General features: G+C 36.7%; 1 protein-coding gene across 2 annotated transcripts; it reads left to right on the top strand.

Moving 5' to 3' along the window:
- Window positions 1–8537: 8537 nt before the first annotated feature.
- On the top strand, window positions 8538–21774 carry kcnk6 (potassium channel, subfamily K, member 6). Of its 2 annotated transcripts, XR_012393666.1 has the most exons (4): window positions 8538–8946; window positions 17050–17445; window positions 17589–21198; window positions 21351–21772. XR_012393666.1 is itself a non-coding variant. In NM_001030074.2 (3 exons), the coding sequence occupies exons 1-3, from the start codon at window positions 8631–8633 to the stop codon at window positions 17822–17824; spliced, it is 948 nt and encodes a 315-aa protein (NP_001025245.2). In that variant the 5' UTR covers window positions 8606–8630; the 3' UTR covers window positions 17825–21774. The 2 variants fall into 2 exon arrangements, 1 of the variants encoding a protein (NP_001025245.2); NM_001030074.2 differs by having other exon boundaries at window positions 8606–8946; window positions 17589–21774.
- Window positions 21775–22311: the final 537 nt, after the last annotated feature.

The raw sequence follows: 22311 nt of genomic DNA, 5'->3' as shown, positions 1-22311 counted from the left end.
CGAATGAAGCCGATAACTCTGAGGTTTCAGCCATTCAATGTATCTTAAGTGTCCCAACAAGGTTATTATAGTGACATTTTTCCATTCATTCATTCATTTAATTTGGCTTAGTCCTTTATATATCAGGGGGCACCACAGGGGAATGAACCGCCAACTATTCCAGCATATGTTTTACGCAATGGATGCCCTTCTAGCCACAACCCAGTACTGGGAAGCACCCATACACTCACATTCATACACTACAGAAAATTTACAAGCCTATTAATTTTATTCACCTATAGTGCATGTCTCTGGACTGTGGGGCAAATCGGAGCACCCAGAGGAAAACCACGCCAACCCAGGGAGAACATGCAAACTCCAGACAGATATGCCAACTGGTTCATTCAGGACTTGAACCAGCGACCTTCTTGCTGTGAGGCCACTAAAACTTCAGTTTAGTTTGCTTGATTAATGGTTTTGTTAGTTTAATTTTTTTGTCAACACATTTCTATTTAGCTTGTTATATATTTAGTTTTAGTGATTGTAGTTTATCAGCGGTAACAAAGCATCCAGTGTCGACCAGAGCAAAGTTTAGTGTTTGCACAAGTAACAATTAACTTTTGTGCTATTAAAATAATTGCTAGAACAAAAATACTGAATCAAAATGCAACTTAAATAAAACAAAAAATATATGAAGAGTTCAGATGCAAAAACCTCTAAATGCCATCTGAGATTTCCCTCAAAAACATTTATCACAGCCTTCTTTGTTTATGTTGAGATATTTCACTTTTAAAACCAGGAAAAGGACTTACTCTTCGCCATAAAAGTGATATTACTGAACATACACACAAGAGCCTGATGAAAATCCTAATTTTAGTGGAAAATTTTAGGTGACATTTAGAGGTTTTTGCATCTAAACTCTTCATATAGATATATACTTCAGTTTGATTCTGTCTTTCAGGGAAAATATTGCCAGCTACATAGTATTATAGCTACTATTAACTCTTTAACTTCTAATAATCAATTGATTTAACACAACAATCGTCATGTCACAAAATTCCACAGCGACAAAATAAAAGTTTTTAGCCTTGTATATCTTGAAGACATTTTGCAAGAAATAAATTACTATACAAAACCTTCAATAACATTAATAATAACTTAATACTAATTTATAATTATTTATTTATATTACTTATTTTAACCGTTAAATTATAAATAGATGAATGAACAAATGAAGCTGGAAAAAGGCAAGGCAAGGCAAGTTTATTTATGTAGCACATTTCATACACAATGGCAATTCAAAGTGCTTTACATAAACAAGAATAAAAGAAACAAGTAAAATAAAAATAAAAACAAATAATAAAAATGCATAAAAACAAAACAAAACATAAAAACAGGTAAAATGTGATATAAAAGAATGAAGAAGAAGAGAAAAACATGATAGTGCAATCTGTCGGACGCAGCACAGTGCTCATTCAGTAAAGGCACAGCTAAACAGATGTGTTTTCAGTCTTGATTTGAATGTGCCTAATGTTGGAGCACATCTGATCATTTCTGGAAGCTGATTCCAGCAGCGAGGGGCATAGTGGCTAAAAGCCGATTCACCCTGCTTTGACTGAACTCTTGGAACTTCTAGTTTATATGATCCTAAAGATCTGAGTGATCTGTTAGGTTTGTATTCAGTGAGCATATCTGTGATGTATTTAGGTCCTAGGCCATTTAGTGATTTATAGACCAGTAATAATACTTTAAAATCTATTCTGAATGTAACTGGCAGCCAGTGTAAAGACCTGAGGACAGGTGTGATGTGCTCTGATTTTCTGGTTCTGGTTAGAATTCTGGCTGCAGCGTTCTGGATGAGCTGCAACTGTCTGACTGTCTTTTTAGGAAGGCCAGTGAGGAGTCCATTACAGTAATCCACCCTGCTGCTGATAAAAGCATGAACAAGTTTTTCTAAATCTTCACTAGAAACAAAGCATCTGATTCTTGCTATGTTTTTGAGATGATAGTATGCTGATTTACTGACTGCTTTGACATGACTGTTGAAACTCAGATCTGACTCCAGAGTCACACCAAGATTCTTGACCTTATTTTTTGTCGTTTGACCTTTAGTGCCAAGGTACGCATTTACCTTGAGAACCTCATCTTTGTTTCCAAACACAATAATTTCAGTTTTCTCTTTGTTTAACTGAAGAAAGTTTTGGCACATCCAATTGCTCATTTCATCAATGCATTGGCAGAGGGTGTCAATGGGGCTGTAGTCATTAGGCTGTAAGGCTAGGTAGATCTGAGTGTCATCAGCATAGCTGTGGTAGGAGATTTGGTTCTTTCTCATTATTTGGCTTAGAGGGAGCATGTAAAGGTTGAACAGGAGAGGTGCCAGAATCGAGCCTTGTGGGACTCCACACGTCATGGGTGTCCACCTCGACCTATGGTCACCTATACTGACATGGTAACCTCTACCTTCTAGGTAAGATCTAAACCATTTGAGGACCGTGCCAGATAGCCCGACCCAGTTTTCCAGCCTATCCAGAAGTATGCTGTGATCGACAGTGTCAAATGCAGCACTGAGATCCAACAATACCAGCACTGTTATTTTACCTGAATCTGTATTTAGGCGTATATCATTGATTATCTTTATAAGAGCGCTCTCTGTACTGTGATGTGCTCTGAACCCCGATTGAAAATTGTCTAAACACCCCCTGAAGTTTAAGAACTTGTTGACCTGGTTAAAAACAACTTTTTCAATGATTTTGCCAATGAAAGGGAGATTTGAGATTGGCCTGTAATTGCTCAATAGGGTGTTATCCAGGTTGCTCTTCTTCAAGAGGGGTTTAACAACTGCAGTTTTAAGTGAGGTTGGAAAAATCCCTGAGAGAAGTGAAGCATTTACCACTTTTAGAAGATCCATTTCTAAACAGGTAAACACCGTTTTGAAGAATGATGTGGGGAGCGTGTCAAGACTGCAGGTTGATGTTTTCATAACTTGCACAGTCTCTTCTAAGATTTTGCTGTTAATTGCCATGAAATCAGACATAGTGTCTGATTTCTTAAGTTGTGGTTGAGCTTGTTTGATATCGACACAACTTGGCTGATTGGATGAGCTGATTGCCTTTCTGATATTATTAATCTTATCAGTGAAGAAATGAGCAAACTTATTACATTTGCTTTCAGAGAGGAGCTCACTGGGAATCTGACTGGGGGGGTTTGTGAGTCTCTCTATCGTTGCAAAGAGTGTACGAGCATTATTTAAGTTGCTGTTTATAAGGCTTGAAAAGAAAGTCTGTCTAGCAGTGTTTAGTTCCATATTAAAGGCATGAAGACTGTCTTTATAGATATTATAATGGACTACTAGTTTCGTTTTTCTCCACATACGCTCAGCTTTTCTGCACTGTCTTTTCATCATTTGTACTCTCGGTGACCTTGTCCAAGATCCCTTTTGCCTGCCAGTCATCTTCTTGACTTTAACAGGAGCGATGTCATTTATGACATTCTCAATTTTAGAATTGAACAAATCAAGGAGAGAATCAACAGAATCTGCAGATATACTTGATGCTAGTGATATGGCCTTCATAAACTGCTCACTAGTGTTCTCATTTATGCATCTCTTTCTGACAGAGACAGATCTGTCTTTAATAGCTGGAGTGATCAATATATCAAAAAAGATACAGAAATGATCAGATAGTGCCACATCCTTAACAACAGTTGATGAAATGTGTAAACCCTTAGTTATAAGTAGATCAAGAGTGTGTCCACGATTGTGTGTGGGTCCTTGAACATGCTGAGTCAGATCAAAAGTGTTAAAAACAGTCATCAGTTCTTTTACAGCATTGATTTCTGGATTATCAATGTGAATATTAAAATCCCCAGCAATACTAAAATAATCAAATTCAGAGGTTACTATTGATAACAGCTCTGTAAAATCCTCAATAAAAGCTGGAGAATATTTTGGAGGTCTGTAGATAATGATTAGTAAGATGCGTGGAGCACCTTTTAGTGCTATACTCAGATATTCAAAAGACAGATAGTCACCAAATGACACTTGTTTACACTCATACACATCTTTAAACAGGGCAGCGATGCCTCCACCTCTCCTATTAGCTCTGCAAACAAAAAAAATGACAAAGTAATCGGAAATTGAAAGAAATTTTATATATATATATATATATATATATATATATATATATATATATATATATATATATATATATATATATATACATATATATATATAAAGAATTCAGACAAACTTCTTTATATTAAAGATCATGTATACAGTGCTTAGCATATATGAGTTCACCTCTCACGAATCTCTTATTTAAATTAATATTTTCTATAGATAGGAAGCTTAACAATATTAGATTTGTGCATATACAGTAGTTTAATCAGTACTGAAGCTAAATCTGGTACTAATCTAACAAAATAACTTACAATAACGGTACAAATATTAGTAGTATGTTAGGGGAAAATATTAAATAAACTTTTTAAAAAAGCAAAAATTAAGTTTTTTTTTAAATACATAAAATTTTGTTGAATTTTTGTAGTTTGTATTGATTTTTTTCCAATATTTCGCATGAATTTAAATGTAGTCTTTCTATTTCTAATGATGTTTGGTGGCTTAAATACTATTTTAATAAATATATCTGTTTAATAAATCAGTTTTGTTCAAATGCACCGATATATATTACCTATATTCACTGAGAAATGGATAAAAATATTCATTTTCAAAATGGGGTGAACTCATGTATGCTGAGCGCTGTAGTTAAACATGCCTAGTTTAGATTTGTATTTTATTTTTTGCAAATTAAGAATTAGTTTCTTCTGTTTGGGTCTAAACGTGCAATTTACAAGTACTTCTCATAGCATCTAGATCAGATTTTCCACCACAAAATGAGTGCTTTTTTAATTCAGAAAAGTACTATTTTTTTACTAATTATAATTTTATCTCAGTTCGTTTAATTCAGTGACTGTTATTAATTTTAGCTTTTAATATATTGTGATTTTTCTAAATTTATTTCATTCATTCATTTATTCATTTTCCTTTGACTTAGGCCCTAAGGGGTCACCACAGAGGAATTAACCGCCAACTTATCCAGCATATGTTTTACGCAGTGGATGCCCTTCCAGCTGTAACCCAGTACTGGGAAACATCCATACACTCTCATTCACACACTTCGGACAATTTAGTTTATTCAATTCACCTATGGCACATGTCTTTGGACTGTGGGGGAAACCAGAACAACCAGAGGAAACCCACGCCAACATGGAGTCAACATGCAAACTCCACACAGAAATGCTAACTGACCCAGCTGGGGACTCGAACCAGCGACCTTCTTGCTGTGAGGTAATAAAGCTAACCACTGAGCCACCGTGTTGCCTACATTTTATTCATACATTCATTTTCTTTTCGGCTTAGTCCCTTTATTTATCTGGGGTCACCACAGCGGAATGAACCGCCAACTTATCCAGCATATGTTTTACACAGTGGATGGCCCTTTCAACTACAACCTATCACTGGGAAACATCCACACACTCACACACACACACTACGGACAATTAAACTTACCCAATTCACATGTACCACACTTCTTTGAACTGTGGGGGAAACCGGAGCACCCGGAGGTAACCCATGCCAACACGGAGAGAACATGCAAACTCCACACAGAAATGCTAACTGACCCAGCCGGGGCTCGAACCAGTGACCTTCTTGCTGTGAGGTTAACTTGCTACCCGCTGCGCCACCATGCAGCCCGTTGCCTAAATTTATTACACATAATCAAAAAAAAAAAAATGGACCAATAGTTTCATTTCACTCAGATAACCCTGCGTCCCAAGCAGATGTGCTAATAGCAATCGATTATCTGCTCTCATCTGGCAGGCTAGCTATTTATAGACACTATGACAAATGCACATTTCATGAGCTCCAATTTTAACATGAAACACTCAAGAACATCTCCTTCATGATGAGATGTAACGCATAAACGGTTTGACTTTGCCTAATCAGAGAGTACGTTGTGGCTTGTTTACCAAGATAGCAGTTCCCTGTGTGCAGCTGTTCTCACTGCTGTCCTCACACACCCTCGTCATGAGTGCATACGAGGTCTGTTTACTCCCATATGAACAGAAAAGCACTAAACTGTTTTGACAGAGACTGCAGCTATTTCTATCCTCTCGGCAACATGTGACTTTCTCCCTCTTCTTCTTCTTCATATCAGACTCCATCACGAGTTTGTTTTTCATTCCTACCGGACAAGAAAAGCACAAAGGCATATAATCAATGGACATATGGGACACAATCAAGACATAACGCTGACTAAAGTCTTTGTGCAATTGGGGGGTCATTTATTAATTCATTTATTTTCTTTTGCGCTTAGACTATTTATTTATAAGGGGTCGCCACAGTGGAATGAACTGCCAACTTATCCAGCATATGTTTTTACGCAGCAGAAATCCTTCAACCCAGTACTGGGAAACATCCATATACACTCATTCACACACATACACTACCAATTCACCTGTAGGGGTGTCATTTAATGATTTGAAATAAGTCATTGTGCAAAAATTCTTATTACTGTAAAACACTCCATGCAAATTAATATTCGCCATCGTCAGTGCATGCTGTACACATATGCATCATAAAAGTATCAGTACATTAGAAGAGTAAAATGCAAGCTTTAAAAGATTTGTTTTGAAGTGCTTTTTATGATACCTCTATGATCTCTGTGAAGTGGTGATGTCATCCAGATGCATATTACATGTTCATGCTACGCTCAACGGCCACTTTATTAGGTACACCAGTCCAACTGCTCATTAAAGCAAATTTCCAATCAGCCAATCACATTTCAACTCAATGCATTTACGCATGTAGACATGGTCAAGACGATCTACTGCAGTTCAAACCGAGCATCAGAATGGGGAAGAAAGGTTATTTAAGTGACTTTGAATGTGGCATAGTTGTTGGTGCCAGACAGGCTGGTCTAAGTGTTTCAGAAACTGCTGATCTACTGGGATTTTCACAATCATCTTTTTACAGAGAATGGTCTTAAAAAGATCAAATATCTAGTGAGCGGCAGTTCTGTGCGCACAAATGCCTTGATGCCAGAGGAGATTGGCCAGACTGGTTGGAGCTGATAGAAAGGCAACAGTATCTCAATTAAGCACTCGTTACAACCGAGGTCTGCAGACAAGCATCTCTGAACGCACAACATGTCCAACCTTGAGGCAGATGGGCTACAGCAGCAGAAAACCACACCGGGTGCCACTCCTGTCAGCTAAGAACAGGAAACTGAGGCTACAATTCACACAGGCCAAAACTGGACAACAGAAGATTGGAGAAACGTTGCCTGGTCTGATGAATCTCCATTTCTGCTGCAACATTCGGATGGTTGGTTCAGAATTTGGAATCAATAACATTAAAGCATGGATCCATCCTGCCTTTTATCAACGCTTCAGGCAGGTTATGGTGGTATAATGGTGTGGGGGATATTTTCTTGGCATAAATTGGGCTCATTAGTACAAGTCAAGCATCGTGTCAACACCACTGCCCACCTAAGTATTATTGCTGACCATGTCCATCCCTTTATGACCACAGTGAACCCATCTTCTGATGCCTACTTCCAACACGATAACGCACCATGTCAAAAAGCGTAAATCATCTCAGACTGGTTTCTTGAACATGACAAAGAGTTCACTGTACTCAAATGGCCTCCACAGACACCATATCTCAATCCAATAGAGCACCTTTGTAATGTGGGGCAACGGGAGATTCACATTATGGATGTGCAGCTGAAAAACTGCAGTAACAGAGTGATGCTATCATGTCAATATGGAGACAGTTCCGAAGGCAAAAGAGGGTCCAACCCGGTACTAGTAAGGTGTACCTAATAAAGTGGCCAGTGATTGTATATAATATATTGCGATATTGAGTTAAAAACCAGCCCATATTAATTTCACGCAAATGTATATTTAAAAGGAACTCAGTAAATTGTTGTTTTTTTGTTGATTTCAACATGATGCCAACCACAAAGGAGTGTAGAACAAAATAGCCTGTCTTTTTGGTAACCTGTAACCACTGATTTCCATACTAGCCTGGCCTATTTGTTTATTCGGCAGAGAAAGTCAATGGTTACAGGTTTCCAACATTCTTTAATAGATCTTAGTTTGTAATTAACAGAACAAAAAACTCAAATTAGTTTAAAAACAAATGAAGGGCGAGTAAATGATGACAATTTTCATTTTTGAGTGATCTGTCCCTTTTAGTAGTAGGCTATTCATTTCACCTGAGTGTTCCCAAAACACTATTTATTTTTCTTTAAGAGTAAAATAGTATAGAATTACCTCAGTACACGTTTAAGACTCTTTTGGCGCGGAGATGAGAGCTCTGGCTAGTGATCTCACTACAGGTATAATGCGTTTTCACGGTTAGGTGTAAATGAAAGCGCTCGTATGAGGAACTAAACTTATGTTGCACCTCACCGTTACAGACTCAATAAACTAACAGTTTCACCCATGTGACTTTTTAGGAGGCTACACGGGTTATTTCCTGGCCAACTTTTCTCAGAGAGGGTGGAGTTCAATCAGACGAGCACATCACTGCCACAAATTAACAATCCCTGTCATCGTGTTTCTCACTCACACACACGTATCTCACCATGTCAACGGCGTTCAGGTCCTGCTTTATGCTCATCGGCTTCATTTTGGCGTACTTCACATATCTGTTATTGGGAGCGCTTGTTTTCTCAGCCATCGAGCGGCCCATCGAGGAGTCTCTGAAAGCGGACCTGAGCTCTCTGAAAGCCGAGTTCCTCAACCTGAGCTGCGTTAACAGCACGGCTCTGGAAACCTTCTTAGAAAGAGTTTTAAAAGCTAATAAATATGGCGTGTCGGTGCTTGAAAATGCTTCTCTTCGTACAAACTGGGATTTGGCGTCTTCTCTGTTCTTTGCCAACACGATGGTGACGACAGTGGGTGAGTTTTCTTCCTCTGAAGTAAAGTTTTGCGGATGATGCGCGCTGTTTGTTTATTGCTGCTTAAAGTGAGTGCAGATTAATGAAGTTAGTTCCTCTTAAGAGAAACTTTAGAAATGGTTACAAAAGAAGTTTCAAAGTTCAGAACTGAACAAACTGTATGTTTATGCGAGTGTAAACAGCAGAGAGTCCATGTCATGCAGTGCTTTGAGTTGTTTACTTTTTTCTCTAAACTTAATCACTTAAACTTAAACTTAAATAGACTCTTAATCACTTTATGTACACAATGGCGAGATTTACAGGATGTTTAACAGGATGAAGATGTTCATAATAGTCCTTTTGTGTGGAAAGTCTTACAAAACAAACGCTTTTTTTCATCCAGCAGACCCTCTGGGATTTTGCTGGGTATTTTGAATATTTCTGTGGCCTAAATGACTGATTTTATGACGACTTTTCTCAAAATCTATAACATTATTTAACTTATTCCTTGTTTGGTGTAAAATAAACAATTTTGTAAAAGAAAAAAAAAATCTAGTTTTGATCTTACCATTGATTTGGACTTGTAAAATAGCCTACTGTATAGTATAGTATAGTTTTACTTGAAACTCATTAAAAAATGTGATTAACGCACGTCACAATAATCAAATCGATTCATTACTCAAAACCTAGTTGTAACCTCAGTCGTTTTTTTGTGATGCAATAAATGTAATCACCCATCATGTTTACAAAAGACTGATGTCATCATCATTTTCTCTAAAGCAGAAACATATAGGCTCTTGATCTCTTTATGTTCACAATGGTGAGATTTACATGATGTTTAACAGGATGGAGAGGTTCATAATATTCCTTTTGTGTGAAAAGTCTTGCAGAACAAATGCTTTTTTCATCAAACAGACCCTCTGGGAGTTTGCAGGGTATTTTGAACTATTTCAGTGGCCTAAATGACTACATTTCTCAAAACCTATAAAATTATCAGCTTCATTCTTTGTTTTGCTGTAAAAACAAACAATCTTCTTAGAAATATCTAATTTTAATCTTACCATTGATTGAACTTGTAAAATAGCCTACTGTATCTTACTTAAAACTCATTCAAAAAAGTGATTAACGCACGTCACAATAATCTAATCAATGCATCACTCAAATCCTGGATGTAACCTCAGTCGTTTGTGTGATGCAATTAATGTATATCATCCATCATGTTTACAAAAGACTGATGTCATCATCATTTTTTTCTAAAACAGAACTATATAGGCCCCTAATCTCTTTAAGTTCACAATGGCGAGATTTACATGATGTTTAACAGGATGGAGAGGTTCATAACACTTCTTTTGTGTGGAAAGTTTTAGAAACAAATGCTTTTTTTCATCAAGCAGATCCTCTGGGAGTTTGCAGGGTATTTAAAAATATTTTCATGGCCTGAATGACAGAATTTTGTGACTGCATTTCTCAAAATCTATAACATTATTTACTTAAATCCTTGTTTTTGCTGTAAAAATACACTATCTTGTAAAAACAAATATGAACTTTTGATCTTACCATGGATTGGACTTATAAATTAGCCTGTTGTATAGTCTAACTTGAAACTCATCTAAATAAAAATTTGATTTAGGCACATCACAATAATCAATACATCAACTCATCAGTCAAAACCTGGATGTAACCTCAGTCGTTTTGTGTGATGCAATGTATATCGCCTATCATGTTTACAAGAGACTAATATCATCAACTTTTTATCTAAATAGTCTTAATCTCTTTATGTTTACAATGACAATATTTACAGGATGTTTAATATTCATAATACTGTGTTTATAATGCTCCATTTGTGTGCAAGTCTTCAAAACAAACGCCGTTTTTCATTAAACAGTCCCTCAGGGGTTTTGCAGGGTATTTTTAAATATTTCTGCGGCCTAAATGACTGATAAATGACTCAAAATCTTTAACATTATCAACTTCAATCCTTGTTTTGCTGTAAAAAGAAACAATTCTGTAAAAAATATATCCATTTTTGATCTTACCATTGATTAAATTTGTAAAGTATTGTAGTCTTACTTTAAAGCCATCCAAATAAAAATGATTCACGCACGTCACAATAATCAATACACCAATTCATCACTCAGAACATGAATGTAACCTCAGTCGTTTAATGTGATGCACTTAATGTATATCACCCACCATGTTTACAAAAGACTGATCTCATCAACATTTTCTCTAAAGCAGAAACATATAGGCTCTTAATCGCTTTATGTACACACTGGCGAGATTTACAGGATGGAGATATTCATAAAACTCCTTTTGTGTGTAAAACAAATGCTTTTTTTTCATTAAACAGTCCCTCAGGGAATTTGCAGGGTATTTTTTTATATTTCTGTGGCCTAAATGACTAATAAGTGACTCAAAATCGATAACATTATCAGCTTCAATTCTTGCTTTGCTGTAAAAAATAAACAATTCTGTAAAAAAAACATCTACTTTTGATCACACCATTGATTGAATTTGTAAAATACTGCATAGTCTTACTTAAAACTCAGAACTAAAGCATTTCAGAATAATGAATACATCAATTTATCACTCAACACATGAATGTAACCTCAGTCGTTTTGTGTGATGCAATATATATCGCACATCATGTTCACAAAAGACTAATGTCATCATCATCATCATCATCATCATCATCATTTTAGCTGATTGCGCAGCCTCTGTCATGTAATCTAATCTTTTCTGATGGTGTCAGCGAGCTCAGTGGAGTCCAAACAATGCAAAGAACGAGGACACGGTGGTTTTTCACATTTTAGCTTCAAGACGGTTGTTTTGTTAAAAATGTTCAGTAAAGCTGCACTTCCAGAAAAGTGACACACATTTACAAATCATGTTAAATGAACATTTCATCACCACACATCATGATTTTGCTAAGTACGACGGGATCCTGGATTAACATCTATGTTGATCCTGGAACATAATTTTTGTTCCATACCTATTCCCTACCCCTAAGCCCAACCATAATTAAATTATTCACCAATCAGAGGTGAGTAATAGTTGCATAATAATCATGTGGAAGTGCATAAAGCTAACCGTAAGCCTAAACTTAGACTCTAAGGGCTCTATTTTGACGGACCATTCGCAAAGCGCAGGACGCAAACGCTTTCAGGGACAGAAAAATCCGCTTTGCGCCGTGGCGCATAGTCTAAAAGGGTTGAGTTTATTATCTTAATGCGTTATAGGTGTGTTTTGAGAATAAACCAATCAGAGTCTCATCTCCCATTCCCTTTAAGAGCCAGTTGCGTCGTGCCATAAGCGCATTTGCTATTTACATGATGTAAAGTAAGTGCAAGAGGTAAAACGGAGCATTTCACTAGCAAGAAAACAGCTAAACAGAGCATCTGCAGCGCGAGAATGAGAGATAAGGCATCTCATAATCTACTTTCACTTTCGCTCTCGTGGATAGGGAAACCTTGTACACACAGACATCAATTAGCCTATAAATAATTAATTTAGTTTAAGCGCAAATATTTGTTCAAAACTATTTCTAAATTCAGTTCTAATTTCCAGCAAACGAATAAATGAACAATAATAGCGAAGTGTGCTCAAACAACTGAGTTTTATCCTCATACACATGCTGTGCCCCATATGGTCTGAAACCTGACAGGTGGGCAAATCTAAGCTTGTTTTTTATAAAACAAATATAAATATGGATATAATAAAAAATACAGCTAATAATAATAACATTATACAAAAGCAAATCGAATGAACTGAAAAAGCCTCCCGAGATGAAGAAAGTATGAAGGCAGTGGGTTTTAAATTCATGTAGGCTAGAAAATAATATGTTTTGTAATATTTTAATCCTTTATATTTATATCCTACATACAGTTGAAGTCAGAATTATTAGCCCCCCCTGAATTATTAGGCCGCTTGTTTATTTTTTCCCCAATTTCTGTTTAACGGAGAAAATATTTTTTCAGCACATTTCTAAACATAATAGTTTTAATAACGAATTTCCAATAACTGATTTATTTTAGCTTTGCCATGATGGCAGTAAATAATATTTGACTGGATATTTTTCAAGACACTTCTATACAGCTTAAAGTGACATTTAAAGGCCTAACTAGGTTAATTAGGGTAACTAGGCAGGTTAGGGTAATTAGACAAGTTATTGTATAATGATGGTTTGTTCTGTAGATTATCGAGAAAAAAATTAGCTTAAAGGGCCTAAAAATTTTGTCCATAAAATGGTGTTTAAAAAATTGAAAACTGCCTTTATTCTAGCCGAAATAAAAAAACTAAGACTCTTTGCAGAAGAAAAAATATTATCAGACAAACTGTGAAAATTTGCCTTGCTCTGTTAAACATAGTTTGAAAAATATTTTAAAAAGAAGAAAAAAATTTGAAGGGGGCTAAAAATTCTGACTTCAACTGTACATACTTATTATATCCAATATATATATATATCCCTAATATTTTATATATTTTTTATATGTAAAGATATTTGCGTTTTGCTCTACATCTTGTGTGTATTAAGCAGTGTGTAAGCGAGGCACACTTTGCGCCAGACAATAGACCGGCTTTGTTCTGGTCTAAAGAACAGACTATTATAGTTTCTCAAAATAGCAATGCGCCAAAACATGCCTGCTTTTTTTAGACCAGAACGCCTGTGGGCGCACATATGAGCGCAAATGCATTTGCTTTAAACAGCTTGGCGCAAAATGTCAAAAAGACTCTTGCGTAGAGCTGGAACTAGCAAACAACAATTGCGTCGCACCTTGCGGCACATTGCGCCGGGTGTATGATAGGGCCCTATTTGTGTCCCTTAATTCTGACTGGCTGATTGGAGTGTTCTTCCAGGATCAACAGATGTTAATCCAGGAACATGTCCTACTTGCTGAAATCAGATTGGCATTACTTGCCTTTAATTGGTTCATCCTTAAACTCATAAACCTTTGAGTTTTTTTTTTTTTTTTTTTAAGCAAAATACTATGGAAGTCAATGGTTACAGGTTTCCAACATTTTTCAAAATATCTTCTTTTGTGTTTAACAGAAAAAAAGAAACTCATAAAGGTTTGAAACAAGTAAAAGGTGTGTATTCTCATTCATTTAGAGATGAATGCATGCTTTTCTTGATGAATGCATGCTTTTTTCTTTTCTTTTTAATCTGATCGAAAAATAATTGACAGATTAATCAATATAACGTTAGTTGCAGCCCTAGTTGTTATCTGAAAGTTACATGCCTTGGAATGTTGTGACTGGCCAATCAGAATCAAGCGCTTCAGAGAGTTATTTTCATGGATTTATTTTTCAAGACCCAGAAATCCCATTTTTTCCACTCTTTCGTGTTTAAGCATATATAGTGCAGGCTTTGTTTGCTTTAACTGGGTTTTAAGTCATGCAAACATGTGAAATCGCTCCTTTGACCTGTTTGTCTGTATAAAGCGCTCCTTTCATTGAGCAGGTTAGCCGGTGTAGTCGACCCCTGCTCTGAATTAGATTATGCTAAAAGCTTTATGAAGTCAGGAAATCACATGCTGTTTATAATTAGACAGATAAAGAGATAATTCTTCCACAAATGAAGATTATGACTTTTTAATCACTCATGCTGCATCTGAAGTTGTTTTGGACTAAACTGACGGTCATTCTGTTGACAAAAACAGTTCAAAATGAGTAAGCCACACATGTTTGTATTGACAGGAGTGAAAGAAAATGAGAAAATGTTCATTGTAGGTTAACTTCATATGCAAATCACGTAAAAAAGGCTAAATCTTTATCACACTGTATCTAAATAAAGACATTAGTAATGTATGTTTGCCGAACTTTAAATTCTTTAACTTTGTTCCTTAAATGGCCGCAAATTAAATTTGGAAAGTGTTAAAGCCACGTCAGAAAGTAAGCACAAGGATAATGACAGTGGGAAGAAAACCGCAGTAAAGAAATCCTCTGATCATACTAGTGATATGGAAATGTTTGCATAAGCTCTGCAAACCACCGTCGTCATGTCGACAGACGCATTATAATGACACTGTTTTAATGGCTTGATAATAAAGCAGATTTAGATTCTGTAGGTCTGCCTGCGTTAAACTATTGTTGCAATAAATCATCCAAACACAATTTTACACCACTTCTGTCAGCCCATGTTGATCCTTTTATTTCTGTTTTTATTATTGCTTATTTATAACTTGTATGTAACAATTGGCGATTACTATTAATATAATATATTATAATATATTATTTTGAATAGTTTAAGATACAAATTTGTTTACAATTACAATTCCAGTCATTTGTCCAACCTTATAGACCCTTTTCACAGGACTGTTATGGCACGTTTAACGGTCATCATAATCTTAAATCCCTGAATTATTGTTTTTTTTTTACGTAAAAACATATGCATTTATGAATTTGTTATATCATCGTTGCGTCAAATTACAAAAAACGATTGACCGCTTATGTGAGGTGTTTCTAATGCAGCGTCTATGGGGCAGCACAACAAATTTGACACGATTCTCTCTTCTTGCTGCCGTTATCAGTCTCACACAATTTCTTTCCTTTTTCTGAAAGACACCATTGTGGAGTTTTTCTTTAATATTTCTGCAAACTTCACTGCGCTCTAAGTTTACCCAGCTATGATGCTGGGTAAACTTAATCTGAATTTGAATGCTGGCCAAAATGACCTGTGAAGGATTGATTTGATATTATTAAATAACATTTAAAACTCATTGAGTCGTCTTTGTGTGTGGTATTCACTATGTTGAGAGAGCAAAATGTCCCCATAAGTATAGTAATACCAGTACCCGTAATTTTTGACCTATTTAGTCAAATATTGGAAACCTGTAACCATTGACTTCCATAGTGTTTGTTTTTCCTAGTTTAAAAGTCAATGGTTACAGGTTTCCAACATTCTTCAAATTATCTTTCTTTAGCGTTTAACAGAAGAAAGAAACTCATCAAGGTTTGAATCAAGTAAATGATGACAGAATAAAAATTTTGGGTGAACTCTCTATTAATTCTCTTTAAGAAATCAAATTAAAATTCTGCCGTCATTTACTTGTTTCAAATCTTTAAGAGTTTCTTTTTTGATTAAACTCCAACGAATATATGCTGGAAACCTGTAACCATTGACTTCCATAGTGTTTGTTTTTCCTAGTTTAAAAGTCAATGGTTACAGGTTTCCAACATTATTCAAAACATCTTCTTTTGTGTTTAACAGAAAAAAATAAATTCTTAAAGGGTTTAAAACAAGTAAATGGTGTCAGAATTTTAGTTCTTAAAGGGACAGTTCACCCAAAAATTTCAATTCTGTCATCATTTACTTGTTTCAACCATTTATTAGTTTCTTTTTTTGATGTTAAACACAAAAGAAGATATTTTGAATAATGTTAGAAACCTGTAACCATTGACTTCCATAGTATTTGTTTTTCCTGCTATAGAAGTCAATGGTTACAGGGTTTCCAACATTCTTCAAAACATCTTCTTTTAGTGTTGAATAGAAGAAAGTCAAGATTTGAAACAAGTAAATGGTGGCAGAATTTTAGTTCTTAAAGGGATAGTACACCCCAAAAAATGTATTCTGTCACCATTTACTTGTTTCTAACCTTTAAGAGTTATTTTCTTTTTTTGTAAACCTGTAACCATTGACTTTCAAAGTAGGAAAAACAAATACTATGAACGTCAGTTGTTACAGTTTTCCAACATTCTTCAAAATATCTTCGTGTTTAAAAAAAAAAGAAACTCAAAGATTTGAAACATGAAAATGATGACAGAATTTAAATTTAAATTCTTAAGATGATAGTAAAGCCAAAAATTAAAATTGTCATAATTTTTATGTTTCAAACTTTCATAAATTTCTTTTTTTTTAAACACAAAAGAAGATGTTTTGAATAATGTTGGAAACCTGTATTCATTTACTTCCATAGTAGGAAAAACAAATACATTAAAAGTCAATGGTTACAGGTTTCCAACATTCTACAAAATATCTTTTTTGTGTGTGTGTTTAACGAGAAAAAAAGAAACTCTTAAAGGTTTAAAACAAGTAAGTTATTTTTTTCTTTAAGCAGAGTGCCTCACAAATAAACTTTCACCTCCATCTTTATTTATTTCTCTCTGTTCTGTCTCTGTCCTGCAGGATATGGCCACACGACGCCACTCTCAGACGCCGGTAAAGCCTTCTCCATCGTGTACGCTCTGATCGGCGTCCCGTTCACCATGCTGGTGCTGACAGCGTGTGTGCAGCGCCTCATGCACCCGCTGACCTACAGGCCGATCTCCGCATGCCAGCGGCGGGCCGGTCTGCAGCAACGGTCAGCCAGCGTGGTGCACTTCATCGTCCTGCTGTTTCTGGTGGTGCTCTGCTTCTTCGTGGTGCCGTCGCTGGTGTTCAGCGCCATTGAAGAGACCTGGTCTTTCCTGGATGCCTTCTACTTCTGCTTCATCTCTCTCTGCACTATAGGACTCGGGGACTTTGTGCCTGCGGAAAAACCAGGACAGAGTCTCAGAGCTTTGTACAAGATATCAGTCATGGGTAAGAGACTTCAGTCTTGGGTTTTCAGTAAACCTGGTGTATTTTCAGAGATTTCTTTTTTCTTTTAGAGCAGGGCTGCCCAGACGTTTTCGTATAAAAGCCCAAAAACCAAATATCATTATGAACTTCTTGTTTTCTTACAGTCTACCTGTTTGTGGGATTGATGGTGATGTTCCTGGTCCTCCGCACATTTCACAAGCTTGCTGATGTTTACGGCTGGACGGCTTTCTTCCACCTGCCGAGCTGCGAGGAAGACGAGGAGGATAAAGAGCCAATAATAGAAGCAGGGCCTGAAGACGATTCGCCGGAGGCTGAGAAGGCCTCAATTAAGCCTCTGGATCCCAGCTCGCAAGTCTCCTACAACTCCATAAATAGATAAAACACCACATCCCTCCACAGTCACATAAGGACAGTGAATTGTAATTTGTGTGGACATGAAACATCAACACATTGCAGGTTAGCAGGGGCTTCAATGTGCAATAAGGCAAACCTTTACTTCACACACTCAGAAAGAAAGGTACAAGATCTGTCACTGGGGTGGTACCTTCTTAAAGGGGCATTTTTGTACCATACAAGTGGACATTAGTACCTTTAAGGTACACATTTGTCCCTTAAGGGTTCACTTTTATACCTCTAAGGTAGTCTTTCCCAACCCTGTTCCTGAAGGCACACAAACAGTACACATTTTAACCTCTTCCTATTTAAAAACACCTTAATCAACTCCTCAGAACATCAGAAGAGCCTTCAAACGGCTCAGATAACACATCCAAAACATGTACTGTTGGTGTGCCTCCAGGAACAGGGTTGCTATAAACCAGTGTTTCCCAACCCTGTTCCTGATTCAGGTGTGTTTGATTAGAGAGAGGTTGAAAATGTGTACTGTTGGTGTGCCTCCAGAAACAAGGTTGGAAAACATTGCTCTAAACCAGTGTTTCCCAACCATGTTCCTAAAGACACACCGACAGTACACATTTTTAACCTCTTCCTATTCAAACACACCTGAATCAACTCATCCGAACATTAAAAGAGACTCCCAAACCTGAAGTTAATGGGTCAGATAAGAAGACATCCAATTTCTGTAGTGTCGGTGTGCCTCCAGGAACAGGGTTGGGAAACACTGCTCTAGGGTACTTTGAGGTACTAGGGTTGTCACAATACTGGGATTCGGTGCCAATCAATACTGATTTTTAAAAGCATTAATTTCCTGCTAACATTTGAGCGCGTTCTTTAATGGCGATGATTGGCCATTGTGTTCACGTGCTCAACAGAAGTGACTCTGATTGGACAATGGATCATTTTAAAACCGCGATTCATCAGCGGACCGCTCGTATGTCGGCTTATAAACAAAGCAGCTGATCGACGTGACTTTAAAACACTCCAGTGTTCCTGTGTCTGTGGCTACAGCTATGAGTTCGGTGAACTGATGACCTTCACAACCAATCACAGTCATTTCTGTTGAGCATGTGAACACAATGGCCAATCAGCACTGTTTAAGAACGTGCTTAACATCGCTCACATTTTTGCGGCAAATGAATGGGCTTTTTTGAATATCGGTGCTGATTGGTGTTAAATTCCAGTACCGTGACAACCCTATGTGGTACACGTTTGTACTTTTCAAGTATTAATGTGTATCTTTTAAGGACCAGAAATGTAGTCTTTGAAAAGGTACTGCTAGGGTTGTCACGATACTGGAATTTGGTACCAATCGGTAATGAAATTTTAAAAACGTCAATTTCCCGCCAACATTTGAACGCTGTTAAGCACGTTCTTAAACAGCACTGATTGGCTATTGTGTTCACATGCTCAACAGAAATGACTGTGATTGGCCGCGAAGGTCATCAGTTCACCAGTTTGTCTATAACCTGACATAAGCTGACATATAAAACGCTCCAGTGTCCCCGTGTCTGTGGTTACACTCAGTAAACAGTGGTGAGTTCGGTGAACCGATGACCTTCACAACCAATCAGTCATTTCAAGTTTAGTGTGAACACAATGGCAAATCAGCGCTGTTTAAGAACGTGCTCAACAGCGCTGAAATCTTAGTGGGGAATGGACATGTTTAAAATTTCAGCATCGATTAGTACTGAATTCCAGTATCGTGACAACCCTATGAAGTACACGTTTCTACTGTTTAGGTGTTTATGTATCTTTAAAGACCAAAAATGTCACTTTTGGGAAGGTACTGCTTGGGTTGTCACGATACTGGAATTGGATACCAATCGATGCTGAAATTTTAAAAACGTTTCCTGCTAACATTTGAGCGCTGTTGAGGGCATTTTTAAACAGTGCTGATTGGCCGTTGTGTTCACATGCTCAACAGAAATGACAGTGATTGGGCGTGAAGGTCATCAATTCACCGAACTCACCGCTGTTTACTGATGATAACCACAGACACAGGGACACTGAAGTGTTTCAAAGTCTCGTCCATCATCTGATTTGTTTATAAGCTGACATAAGAGCGATCCGCCAATCAATCGCAGCTTCAAAACACTCCAGTGTCCCCGTGTCTGTCGTTACATTCAGTAAACAGCGGTGAGTTTGGTGAACTGATGACCTTCACAGCCATTCACAGTCCTTTCTGTTGAGCACCTGAACACAATGTCAAATCAGCGCTGTTTAAGAACACGATCATATGTTAGTGGGAAATGAACATTATTAAAATGTCAGTATCGATCAGTACTGAATTCCAGTATCAGGACAACACTATATGGTACACGTTTGTACTTTTAATGTGTTGATATGCATCTTTAAGGTCTGAAAATGTACTTATTCAAAAGTTACTGCTAGGGATGTCACGATATTGGAATTTGGTTACCGATATTTTAAAAATGTCCATTTCCCGCTAACATTTGAGCGCTGCTGAGCAAGTTCTTAAACAGCGCTGATTTGACATTGTTGTCATGCTCAACAGAAATGACTGTGATTGGCTGTGAAGGTCATCAGTTCACCGGTTTGTCTATAAGCTGACATACGAGCGATCCACTGATAAATCACAGCTTTAAAACACTCCAGTGTCCCTCTATCTGTGTTTACACTCAGTAAACAGCGGTGAGTTCGCTGAACTGATGACCTTCACGGCAAATCAGTCATTTCTGTTGAGCACGTGAACACAATAGCCAATCAACCGTTCAAGAACACGCTCAAATGTTAGCAGGAAATGGATGTTTTTTAAATTTCAGTACTGATCGGTAGCAAATTCCAGTATATTTGTACCTTTATTTCTGAGGGTGCAGATGTATTCTGTTTTTTAGAAAATCCTCTTTGTGGATGAAGTAGTTTCATGAACCAAATATTGTTCAGTTTGAAGTGAGCAATTGTGAACTTCAAGACTTGAAGGGATGTTATATTAAATGTTGTGCCTTTGCTTTAGGAAATGTTGCTCGTTAATTCTTAGCATGACAATTATTTAGGGTATGTAATTTGTAGGTTATTAAATGCATGGACCAACTGATCATTCTTGATAAATGTCTACAACTGTTATTTGTCAGTAAGATTGTCATTAAAGGGATAGTTCACCAAGAAAAATGTATTATTTACTCATCCTTCACTTGTTATGATCCAAGTTTTCTTATTGTGTTGAACACTAAGGAAAATATACTGGACGAAAGCTGATAATGAATTTCATAGTGTTTTATTGCTTTCCAACATTCTTCGAAATATCTTGTTTTGTGTTCAACAGACTAAAGAAATTCAGTTTACAACCACTTTAATTTTTGGTTGCACTATCCCTTTAAATCAGTGTTTCTCAACCATGTTCCTGGAGGACCACCGGCTCTGCTCATTTTCCATGTCTCCATAACCAAACACACTGTATTTAGATTACAGCTCATTAGCAGACACTGAAAGACCTGTAATGGGTGTGACAAAGGAGGCATCCGAAGCATGCCGTGCTGGTGGTCCTCCAGGAATGTGGTTGAGAGACACTGCTTTAATCGACTAGTAGTTTTTCATAGGTAGTGAATGTTGTATTTTGGTGTCCAGATATGTGGAGAGTGTATCATATGCACTTTATAATCTGACCTTTTACCTTGTGGAGTCAGTCATTGTGATTTTGGACGGACACTTTTTGCTTTTGTCTTTTATTGTAGTACTGTATGTTTATCAAATATAACTTTGTATTATTGCGACTGTATAGGAAGTGTTGGACAGCAGGGAACAAAATAATTGTCTGATATTGACTGTCAGAAGAACAAACTGTTTTTAAAGAAATGCATGCACAGAAAATCAAATAAAGCTGTACTTTGTGGATTGACATTTGTTTGGTTAAAAACAAGTGAGTATCTGTACTGTTTTCATTTTCATAAAAGAATAAACAAGTCCCATGTAGTACCTTTTGTAGTTTTTTTTTGTAATTATTTTTTTGTGCGTTAGAAATTTACAATTATAGGAAAAACAGGCATCATTTAAATAAAAAAAAAAAAAAACACAATGAAAGACATTTACAGATGCCAACTACAGCTTCATAATAACTCATGAAAGACCATAGTAAGAATAAATTTAGAAAAGACCTGAGATTTTGAAAGCCTGCATTCGTGAATGAAAGATTTACCGTTTAAAATGATCAAATTCTCAAAATTGTTAATATTTTTTGTCATTTTTTAAATAACGAATCATTCCTTTCCTTCGGCTTAGTCCCTTTATTCCTCAGGGGTCGCCACAGCGAAATGAACCGCAGCATATGTTTTACACAGCAGATGCCCTTCCCACTGCAACCCAGTACTGGGAAACATCCATCCATACACACACACACATCCATAAAGTCAGAATTACAAGTTAAGCCAGAGTTCTGAGTTATAAAGTCAGAATTGCGAGTTTAGTCCGAGTTCTAAAGTCAGAATTACCTGTTATTAAGTCAGAATTGCGATT

Source organism: Danio rerio, chromosome 18, assembly GCF_049306965.1.
Source record: "Danio rerio strain Tuebingen ecotype United States chromosome 18, GRCz12tu, whole genome shotgun sequence".
Taxonomy (NCBI): domain Eukaryota; kingdom Metazoa; phylum Chordata; class Actinopteri; order Cypriniformes; family Danionidae; genus Danio; species Danio rerio.
Note: the sequence above shows the minus strand (reverse complement) of the source record. Positions and strands in the feature narration are given on the sequence as shown.

Coding starts and splice junctions, on each gene's coding strand:
- kcnk6 (NM_001030074.2), top strand. CDS start 8,631: ATGTCAACGGCGTTCAGGTCCTGCTTTATGCTCATCGGCTTCATTTTG. Junction 8,947..17,049: donor CACGATGGTGACGACAGTGG/GTGAGTTTTCTT, acceptor TCTGTCCTGCAG/GATATGGCCACACGACGCCA. Junction 17,446..17,588: donor GTACAAGATATCAGTCATGG/GTAAGAGACTTC, acceptor GTTTTCTTACAG/TCTACCTGTTTGTGGGATTG.